The 11,562-nt window shown below is 47.9% G+C and overlaps 1 protein-coding gene across 1 annotated transcript in view; it reads left to right on the top strand.

The window, feature by feature from the left end:
* LOC129384117 (uncharacterized) overlaps positions 1-5,824 on the top strand; it is a 46,319-nt gene extending 40,495 nt beyond the window's left edge. The window contains exons 9-10 of the mRNA XM_055069258.1: positions 226-565; positions 4,834-5,824. Of these exons, the coding sequence (XP_054925233.1) occupies positions 226-565; positions 4,834-5,157 (664 nt within the window). The 3' untranslated portion in view covers positions 5,158-5,824. The remainder of the gene's footprint in view (positions 1-225; positions 566-4,833) is intronic.
* The last annotated feature ends 5,738 nt before the right edge of the window (positions 5,825-11,562 follow it).

The following is an 11,562-nucleotide window of genomic DNA, read 5'->3' as shown; positions in this document are numbered from 1 at the left end:
GCGATAGACGGCTGAGGCAACGTCTTGTTGTCGTTTCTACCTTTTTGTCCGTTTCTTGTGCTGTGTTGTAATGAACCTTACAATGGGTGGACGCAGAACCGGATATTCTCATCTGTTTAACATCCCTGCTTTATTCCGCTATCAAACCTATACGACGGCCAGCCGTGAAAGGCTGACTGCTTCACTTGACCAGTGACTTAACTGCTGGCTATTGTGTCAATGCAGGCACTTGACGCTGAACGCTTACGTAAGAGTGCCCGAAATGCTCCAGCTGCTTGAGGCACTCAAAAGCAATCGCACCATCGGAATTTTGGAACTCCCAAAGCACAAGTTCGACGAAGCGGTCGTCGCAGCAATGGGCCAACTGGTCGTACACAACCGGACGATTTACACCCTCACCATTATCCTTGAGGATCTCGACAAGAAGCGCCAAGTGAAGAAATTCCGCAGCGTAATGAACGACGCCGTTCCTCTCAACCCCTTCCTCATAGCCTTGAATCTGATGCTCTGCAACGTCAACGAGGAAACATCCTTCGAAGTAAGGCAGGCTCTTCGTCGTAACATGGTGAGTATGTGCTGCACAGGTTGCGAGTTCATTTAAATATTTCTAGTGATTCTCTTTCTGTAATACTGTGTATCTTTTGCGCAACGACCTGTAAAAAATGGTTACGCTAACCGCGAGACGTTTCTCCACCAGTATGTCGCTTGTCAAATACACTTGCCGATTTTTTAGTCTTTGATTGTTTGCCTTGCTAAAGTATACCACCGCATAACATACCCTCGGCAAAAGCCTTCTTATGGCTATGGTGTGAATTGCGCCGCACTTGCGAGCGATTTGACACGTTGTCGGGCAATTCCACCACCTGAGCCCTTATCACGTCATAAGTAAAGCTGTTTCGCTGAACGTCCATTTCAGTGTCCCGAGAAGATATGATCAACTGGCGTAGAACTTGGTGACCGTACAAATGCAGGTTTCCAATAAGAGGTGGAAACGAAGAATGTCGCCCAGTCCCATTACATAAAGGTCTAAGCCGTCGCATTCGACAACTAGTGACTGAGCACGTGCTGGTGGGCGAGTTGGTTTTGCATGATTACAACAAAGGCGCCAAATAAAACAACGGACGAAGGAAAGACACGGGACGACCATGTAGGCGCACTAACTGAGCGTTTTATTTTTGGACATGGCAATAAATTGCTGCTTTCAATGATCAAAGCAAGAAACGGGACCGTCATCTGCATCGCACAACAAAACCACGATGCAGAATAACTAAGTGCCGCTCCCAAGATACACCAGTTCCTTTGTCGAAAGAGAAACTGAGGCTTGACTGATACAATCATCACTCTTCTTGATCTCGAGCGCTTTCAATATCTCCCTTGTCAGTTCATCATCAGCCCGGTTCAAAACACAGGTTCTATTGAACATCTCGAATGCACTTGTGAGCCTTACAATGCGCACTTATGTGACTATAGAGCTGGTTTTCCATCTTGTATATCGATGCTCATGCAATCTGTCATTCAGAAATCTGCGCGTTTCGCCTACATATGATGAGCAATATGACAAGGGAACCGAGTGCACATAACCTTCACACATCCGGTATGTTTCTGCCCATGTTTTTTATTTTTTTGCGCACGCCTCCTTATTTTCCCGATGTCCTGCGTTCACCTTGGCACACATCAAACCAATCCGTTTCGGAGCGGAAAATATAATCTCAACAGCTCGTTTGCTACTTTTTTTAGATTGTGAGATATGCCGTGAACAAATGAAATGACGGCACACCTGGTTTCAGGAGAGCCTGTTCGACCCTGGTTTACAACGTTAGGTTCCTTGAGCTGCCTGAGCATTTTTTTCTGCAACAGATATGATCACATGGTGCCGATAACTTGCCTCTTTGAGGCGACTGACCTCACAATGAAAACTGCTTTGCAGCCGATGCACACGTGACTTAAGTGCGGTGGTTAGGCATGATTGAATGATGCCTCTTTTTATTACTTTTGAGTAAGGCGAATGTAGCAGAGTATGGCTTTGCTAGCCCTTGGTTTGAACTGCCTGCGCACACGACACGATGGAAAAGTGATCGCTAAATCTGAGATTCTTAAACAGTTGTCGGCCGGAAGCTCATTAGTCAGGGTTAGAGGATGCAACGCTATTTTAAACTCTGACAATACTAATGATGACTGGGTCTCCAATTCTGGACTGTCATAACCTAAAAATAAAATCATCCACAAATATAAAAAACTACATCACATTTGTCCCCGATAAGAGCTGCTTTCACAGGTTGACTTTTGAAGCTAAAAGATGTCGCTTAAAGCAGGCGCTATACACACCCTCTTTCTGTAGAGACTTCATTCCATCTTATGCTCGTGGACTTCAGGTACACGCTCAGCAGTTCTAAAAAGAAGCCTACTGCTATGCCAGAGGTGTTCTCGAAAGAAACTGCCCCAAATTTTTTGATACAGTGACGCATTGCATCAATTCACTTTGTGGTCAATTTAATTCAAATCAATTTTATGTTAACAAAAGGTGGATGGCATTTTCTTTTAATTCTGTGCGATATATTTTACGATACTTTCAGAATTCTTCACGCGAAACGAGTCTTCAATGGGTAGGCTACTGAAATTTTGTTGCAGAAACGAGGAGACCTATTTTTTCCATGACCCATTTTTTTGACACTATGACCCGGAAGGGGCAATTAGAATTACGAGTTTTTGCTGTGAAGAATACATCAAGGCTTAACTTTTTCTCCGATTCTATTGCTGTCATGAGTTTCGCTAAATTCAGGTACATACACAGCCTTTTGGCGTTGCTTTTTACTTTCGCAAGACTTTTTCGCACTTCAATAGTTCGGAGAGGTTCTGAAGCTTTTGATTCAAACAATCCTTCCAGCATTACAACAAAGCCACCTTCCTTGTCAGAGGCTGAGAGAGACGGCGATTGTCCTTTCAAATAACTAACTGTTTTAGCTACAGGAATCTTTCGAACAGATGTCTTACACCGTACGAGCAAATCCACGCCTTCTGCAGTGCACCTATGCTGCTCTTCCGTTGTGGCTCGTTTGGTGGTAACTTGCTTGACCATTGCAAGTAGCTCCGCAAGAACCTTCTTTTGTTGTACGGCGAACTTGGGCCCGTATATATCGCAATCTGAAAACAGTAGGCAAACAGGCTGGTGTTCGGGTTTTATTTTCCGCTCCGAAACGACTTGGTTTGATCTGTGCCAAGGTGAACGCATGATATCCGCAAAATAAACAGATGTGCGCAAAAAAACATAGGCAGAAGCGTGTTGGATGTGTGAAGAAGGTATTTTATTCGGTTCCGTTGTCGTGTGGCTCCTCATATGTAGGCCAAACGGGCAGATGTCTGAATGATCGATTGCATGAGCATCGATATAAGCTCTCCGGTCACATAAGTGCGCATTGTAAGGCTCACAAGTACATTCCAGATTTTGATGGAACCTGTGTACTTGACAGAGCTGGTGATCAACTCAGAAGGGACATATTGGAAGCGCTTGAGATCACGAAGCGTTGTCAAGCCTCAGTTTCTCTTTCGACAAAGGGACTGGCGTACCTTGAGATAGGAGCTTAGAAGTTCTGTATTGCGGTTTCGTTGTGCGATGAAGGTGATGGTTCTTTTTTGTTGTTGTTTTGACCCTTGAAAGCAGCTATTCCTGTGTCAATAAATAAAACGCTCAGTTAGTGCGCCTACGTGTTTGTCTCGTGTCTCCTTCCTTCGTCCTTGGTTTTATTAGGCGCGTTCGTTGTAATCGGACAACTAGTGACTGTGCTCAATGCTGCCGTGGCGTAAGCACTCGTGGAATATGCATGCCCGCTGTTTATACATCGTGGCACGCTGTCACGTGTGCAATCTTATCAAGCTCTTTCGTTATAGAAAGTGGGCAAATACTGAAGCTTGCGGTGTAACAGCTAATTTGAACGATATCCGCATCGCGGTGATCTCGGGAAATGCTGCCCGTTGACGTTATTAACCCCCGCTGCAGACACATTTGCAGCAAATTCAGCCATTGTGATAAGCCCGTCAATGGGTCTTTCGTTGTGTATTCTCAACAGCGCCACCATTAAATACAACTTCGTTCTATTACACGTACCCTCTACGGATCGAGATCAAGAGGAAAGGCTGGGAGGTTAACTAGGCATTACTCTCCTGTTTGCTACCCTACACTGGGGTTCGGAGATAGGCATTAGAAAGATCATATAGAAGAAAGGGTTAAAAGTGCGCACACAGAGAAATGCACGAAGGGCGTTCCAGTTAGAGACGTTCAAGGGCCGTTAGATCGCAAGAAGCGCAGTAGAGCTTGCACGGCCTTCTGTGACCTTAGCTCCTGTCAATGGTGTAAAATCTCTTCTTGCGATAGTGGTTGCTCGGCCGGCTGGTCGAGTTCGTGGCGAAGGGATTCCGTCTTGACTCATGACACATAGCAAGTACGGTACCAGAAATGGCATGTATTCCCTCTTTTATTAGTGCCCTCCCTTCAGTAGGTCCACCAGATCGAGGTAGCAAGACGGCGAAGATTGGGGACGCAGAATGGAAGAGAAGCCTGTTGTTCAAAGCGTAACTGCAATGCGCGTGATTGACACCTGAACATCGCACAGCATTGTGAGTTAGGAAAAGGACGATGACGTACCTTCATGGATATTCCAGACCCTAGCCTGCCCAAATAAATTCAAGCAGCAGAGGCTTTCTTTCACCAGGAAACATCTCTTGTTTTACTGCAGTCGCTGAGTGGAGGAACCATCTCGAATACTGTTTCTAGCTCCAGTGTTTGCTTCTTCGTGCACTAACTTGGTGACCACTGGTGACTGCACTTTATTATCGCAGATGACCGTCCACGAGGCCATCCGCTTCGTCAGTGGCTCCAGTGAACTCAGCCACGTCCTTGCCTTCGAAGATCTGAAACACACGTACTCCGTAGAGCACGTGCTGTCCCATAACTACGGCCTCGAAGACGCAACTGCGGCCGAGAAGGTTACCGAGGCCCGTAGTCGGCTTGCTACTGAGTTCTTCGTACTGGCCGGCATCGTCAGGTCGAGAGTAACCTGCTACAGAGAGCGTGCACGTCGGCCCAAGTTGAGCGAGCTTTTCGTGAACATTCTCGCGGACATTTGCAGTCGCATCCGCATCAATGACGTGAGGCGCCACTAAAGCTCCAGACTTGGACGCTCTCCCCTGGCACTTCACTCCGTTAGCCCATTCATATGCACGAATTAGGACCATTCAAGCATTACAGTACACCACGTTCAAGCATCGCATGAACTGAATCTTCAGCTTGCGTTTTCACGACATATGTTCTCCCTTGGCGTAAAGCCTCCTCGTCTCCAAGTACTTCTGTTTTGGAGAGCAGTTCTTCATTTACCGACATTTTTGTCGCCCTTTAAACCATTCCATAACGACTGCAAGGTAAAGGACGAAAGTGCAGTTTACGTCTTCCACGCGTGCTCTTGAAGAGCTAATTTCCTTCTTCTGGTGCATAAGAATTTGTAAGCACCTCTTCGCCGTCATAACGCGCCTATGAGAGCCATGTTACTTTCATAATACTGCACTTAATGTGTCGTAACACTCGTTTTAGGCGTCGATGTGTAGCCTTGTTTTTGTCGGCGTCATAAGTTTTGCATTTTTGTGAGGTTATCGTTCATGATCCTAACTGATGCAGTCCGTCACGGTAAACTATGTTGTTCGGCTGTTAAATGTACTAGCGTTAACGCACCATTCTTTTCCGATACTTGTTTTATTCTCCCTAATCAAACCTAGGAATTCTCGTAATTTGGATGCAACTTGTACTTGCTGCTCTAATAAAAGTGAAGTGCAAGTATCCCTGTGTTCTGAATGTTTCGGCGCTTTTTGCGTTCTTTTGTGTCTTTCTTGATTCGCTGCATCTGTGCCTTCTCAATATTAATGACACTGCATATAGGTTTTAAGCAAGTCCTTCAGTCAGGTTTACAAGCAATCAATAGCTAGATGAAGCAAACTGCAATCATAGCAGTAAGATCATCGAGTTGGAAGAGGTGCACATTTTAACCAGCGCGAAGCCGTCGGAGGGTGCTACGACACAGGACAAGCGCTGTGTAACAGCTGTCTTGTGCTCGATAATGTCAGTCTTTTCACAATAAAGGTTTGCACCCACGTCATCTGCAATGCGCTGAAAGATGAAGTGTTCTTTCGCTGGCTCAAGTGCTCATTGATGCCGCTGCTTGTGTGCCCCACGTAGGCTTTGCGGCAATGGAGAGGAAATGTCTCCTTTTACCTCTGTCCTCCGTTATTTTCACGCTGGTTAGTAAGTACGGAACGATAGCTGCGACATTTGGACCACGAAGTTTCTAGCCACGTTCCTTCACCTGTATCATGCACGCGCCATTCACTCTAGGCATTTCCCTGCATGCTTGGACAGCTAGTATCTGATCTTATCCTTCATCAAGCACCGCGAGATCGCAACTTTTGGCTGTAATGAATTTTTGGGCTCTTTACTCGGGCTTTCTTACTCCTTACTATCGGCTCTTCACGCACATTTCAGACTGCGCGATAGATGGGATCGACCCACGGGAGAAGCTAGAAACATAGTCGACTAGTCAGTAAAGGCTATTTTTTTAATTTCCAGCCAAAAGCAGAAGTCTCCCTTGGTTTTCTCTCCACCTACGTACGCTGCTTCCTACACCTGAATAAGTTTATTGTTTGCATACATCAGAGCGTCTTGGCTACCGCTTCTTTGCAGGCTGCAGATAATCGTCTCCACTCGCACGACCTGACCCTTAAATTCACGCAAACTGCCCGACCCTTCCGCCATACTGGAGGCGCACAAATCCTAGGAATCGCTGGGCGTTCGCTCATCAGGGGTGTTCTGTAAGAGTCCGCCTATTGGCCTGGCCTTTTCGGCCGCTGTTTATTGGATGCAGCTGTACGAGAAGAGGCGAGCGGCCCTAGCCAATCAGCAGCAGCCGAAATGTGTCAGAGTTCGCCTAGTGAACTGCCCAATAACCCCCTTCCCCGCCCCCAGTTCAGAGGACGGAGGTGCGGGAGTGTCGGTAAGCAGGCGAGCGTACAATCGGGACAAGTTGCTCTTTGGCGCCGCAAGGAAACTAGCCCACGCCTGAAAGTCCCTCATTCGCTTTACGGGAAATTCGGCAATGAGTACGTTTGAATGGTTCTGAGGCACGTATCTCTCATCGTCTGCGAACAATCGCATCGCATACGGAACATGAAGACCCGAAGCAGTTCTGCGTGAAGTGTTTGTCAAAGTGCTGGACCGTGGCTGCGTAAGGCGAGAGGGCCGCTCTGCCGGTCCCGCTCCAGGCTCGTGCCACCGCTTGAATCTGTTCCTGAAGCATCGTCCTCATTCGCAGATCTTGTTGATAAGAGCTCCTTCCGCGATTGTAGGCGCAGCTCGTGTTCCCCTGGTGTTCGTTCACACTCAATCCTCTTTAGCGGTTCTGATGAACTCGCAACGTATTTCCCGCGTTTGCGAACTCCGGCAGTTCTTCCTGCTCCCTGAGCGGCCTTAATCTTATCTTTCTATTCCCTATTCCGGTCCACCCGAGAGAGTAGCCAACCAGGCGCATTTCTGGTTAACATTCCTACCTTCCCTGTTTATCTCCTCCTCCTGCAGTCAGGATAACCGTTCCTCTGCTGTTTCAGCGTCTTTCTTAAAGGCAAAGCGACGTCCGCTCGGGTCTGCGCCATTCGGTTTCTGCTTTTAAATCGGCAATTCTTTCGGTTCAGCTTGCCGCTAGCCCGACATACCACTCTCACCTACTGAAGGAAAAGACACTAAGCATGGCACCTCCTAATTCTCCCTTGCGTGAAGGAAATAGGAGGAGCGTCGGACTGGCGTTTTTACTGCACTGTCGTCTGGATCGGCCGACATTTAGATGCTAAACTACGATGTGTTTATGACAGATGGAGTACTGGGGTATGAGCATCAGTGGTGGAATGGTTGCAGTATCAGGCTTCATTGCTACAGGACGTTTGCCAGAAGCCGGCCATGGACAGCGCTGTTCATTTACTCAAATCTGTTCGCTCAGCCGCGGTGGCATTGGACCCAGAAAGATATACAATATTCTCAGTAGCACGTACCAGCCCACAATTTGTACAAAGCACTATATTCGGGACTGGCCCGCGTACAAGGCTATAGAAACACGCCCGAATAAGGAAAAGGGGTAACTCGCTAAAAGATAACTCATTTAAATTTTAAAACGATTTTCTTTGCGGGTTAATTTCTCCCGCAGATTATGTCTGACAAACGTCCTTTGTGGCAGATTGTTTGCTTATGCCACTACAAGTGTTAGTGGCGCCTAAACATGTAATGCAATGCAATGGAATCTGCAAGGTAAATGGCCAGCTACACCACGCGCTACGCTACATGGCATCGTCTGCACTCTGGGCTAGTACCGCCGACTGGCGTTACTAGCCCGGTGTACAGACGATGCTGCGTAGTGTAGTGCGTGCTGTAGCTAGCGCTACTAGCCCAGTTGAAGTGGCGTAACTGCTTACGCCGAACGTTATCTGCGCCAGTTGGAGTGTGTGACAAACTACGCAGGCACTCATATCCTGACATAAAAACAAGCAATTGTTCCTTGCTGCATGCGTGCGTGCGTGTTATTCTCTGTGAGCAGGCGGGGAAGTGACATTGTATCAACGCGTCTGATGCATCATTTGACACCAAAAATTATACTTCCCAGAGCTTGACCACATGACACCAGCTCTTGAAATCGTCTCAGTTGCGAAGCAACGACTGTCGTACATCCGAGATCGTTCAAAAGGCTCGACGAGAACTGTATTGAAGGCAAGTCGAAATGAAGATGGACTTTCACGCCCGTTTCTGCTCTTCGAACGCTCGAAAGGCTCGCCTATGCTCTCCCTAACCCTTTACCGCACTAGAGGAGTCGCAGACCAGAAACAAGTTTCGGAGGCCTACCTCTTAGTTTTTCCTATCATTAGACTTCCCTCTCTTTTGAGGGCATAGCACCTCCTCCCTTCATGAATGTCCTTTGACATAAATTGCTGCTTTGTTAGTTCTTCTAACAAGCTATTAGAATCTCAATGACAATCGCTCATCCTTATGAACAGACCTCATGGTTTCGAAAGTGCAGGGCGTCAAGTCAGAACGACTGTCACCGCGGAGCTCTTCGATATTTTACGGTGGTTTGGTTGGCTACTGACTTTCGAGATGCCACCCTGCAACAACCTGTGGGAGAACAAACCAATACAATTTATGAAGAGCTTCAGGAAGCCAGAGCGGTTATTTTATTCGGTCCTCCCTCCTAGTTGAAGTGGCAAAGTTTGAGTTGAGTAAGCGAAACTCTTCGCCTTAGGTGGGTGGTGTTCACAGTCCAGGAAGCCATGCGTTTCCTCCACGTTCACAGGGCCCTGACCAAAAGCATGAGCCTGTCCTCAGGGTTGGGGCCTGTCAGCCGGGCGTCCCACTGCTCTTCGGTTGGTTTTGAGCTTCTGGCTCCTCTGTAGCGTCGCACTTCCATACCATGTAGCGCCGGGTGTTGTGCACCGTACAATGCTTGCAGTTGAGATCTTAGCATGTAGGGTAGAAACTGTTGAGTGAGATAGCGTTGATGAAAGCTCGTCTGTAGTTCCCTGTAGTAGAATGGTTGCTGCCTGTTCAGTCTGGGGTGAAGAAGCGCGCAAGTTTTCCTGTTTATTCACAGGCGCTGCAAATGCTTGCGTAAGCCCAGGAGACATGGTGCAAACTTCCGCACGGTACATGGTAAGATTGAGTGAGGGGCGGATAGCTTCACCTAGATCCCCTTCCATGCGTGGATGCTCTGAATACTAATTTCGCCAAGGATGTGAAAGCAATATTCTTCGCACATCTCCTTCGATGTGAACAAATGATGCCTGCCTGAAACATGCCTACGCGAGCGACAAATTTTCCTCAAGGCCCTCAGCAATGGCAGACGCGATGGCTTGGAGCCAGCATGTCTATACCTTGCTCGGTCGTCGGATCAGAGGCCAGAGGCGATTGCGACACAACCATGTGTAGCTCGTGATAACGCGCCTATGTTCGTCAGCCCAACTTGTACAAAATTATTGCAGTGCGTTTAGTTTTCTCAACGCTGAGTGCAGCGAAAAGCAAATGGGGTAACCAGGAGGCCAGGTGATCGCTGGGACACAGTATAGAAGCCTAGCCCGCTGGCCATCGGATTCGGGCCGGAAAGCCCTTGTGATTCACCCGAAGCTCGTAGAAAAGCGCCTATATTCGTCCACACAATCGATGTATGCACACATATGCTGCTTTCAAGGGAAATTCTTTTCCCGACGGCGTTGACGGCAATGAGGAAACGCCAGCCGGGCGAGCCTGAACGCACGGACGTTTGCATCGGGGAAATCGATCCAACGATTTAGTTTCGCGTGATGTTTTATCACAGGCACATTTTCGAGGCCCCTTTATTCTATTATGGGTTTCATGTGAGACGCAAACTGCAGCCGATTGTTGGGCCGCCGTCAGCGGTGAAACAGGCGAGCATCTCGATCGGCTAAAAAACAAATTTATCTGCGTGATCGGAGCGGCGAGGCGCTTGGTCTCCGGCCCTACCCCGCCCGGTCCATCACGTAGGTATGACGCACATGTCAACAGCGCTGCCATTGGCTGCGAACGTCCGAACGACGCAGCAGTCATGTGAACTAAAACACCTGAAACTTCCTAAAGTAGCGACATTTTGCGCCTCCGTCGTCGCTCCACCTCGTTTCTCCTCTTTAGGCTCCCTGCTCGACCATGGCGCTGCCTACATCGTTTGCTTCGTCTGGTCGTCTGCTTGACCGTAACAGACGACCTCTCGCAGAGTGAATGCACGCGCAGCAAGGTGGCGTGCTTTAAGCATTCGTGTTGCCTTACTAGCTCCAAGTAACTTCGAGCATAGCATAAAATTTGAATGCGGAGGGTTGCACAAAGCGAGCGACTGCAGCCTTCTTCTTCTTGTTTCAATAAATACCTTTAAAATGTATCTAAATGAACACTGACGCCGTCTCATTACGACTACGAATGTATCATGTACGCTACAATCAGGTACGCAACATTTGTCAAGCACTTGCTGCATAATCTTGTTGCAAATGGTTCTGAATAACGCGTTTACGATCGAACGCTAACATCCCGCCCTCCAGCAAACTCTCGGTAACCTAAATAATCCGCGCCGTCCTTAGCAAGTGAATTCGCGGTGTTTATCAGCTCTGATGCACAAAGGCTGCAGAGGACACAAACTATCACTGCTCTGAAGGCTCGATAGAGTATTACAAGCTACAATGCCGCCTGCTTGCTAGCCTTCGTACTTGTTTGCCGATCTTCTGGGCTTGCGCAAAGGCTCGGAGATGGTTACTAGTGTTATGTCTCTCGTGCCTTGAAGTCGACAGAAATACGCGCGGCCAATCTCTGCGTACATAGAAAATCTGTTCTCTAGCATTATGTCGCGAGGCGGGAACGCGGTAACAGCGTTTCACTTCGTCTCAAAGAGTCGCACAACAGAAGACGTCATTTTGCTGGCGGCATGCTTTCGCTATAAATAAGCCGCGCGCTTGGCGGTGTCTGGCTCATAGGTAATCTGCGACCAC

The sequence above is a fragment of the Dermacentor andersoni genome, chromosome 9 (assembly GCF_023375885.2).
Source record: "Dermacentor andersoni chromosome 9, qqDerAnde1_hic_scaffold, whole genome shotgun sequence".
Taxonomy (NCBI): domain Eukaryota; kingdom Metazoa; phylum Arthropoda; class Arachnida; order Ixodida; family Ixodidae; genus Dermacentor; species Dermacentor andersoni.
Note: the sequence above shows the minus strand (reverse complement) of the source record. Positions and strands in the feature narration are given on the sequence as shown.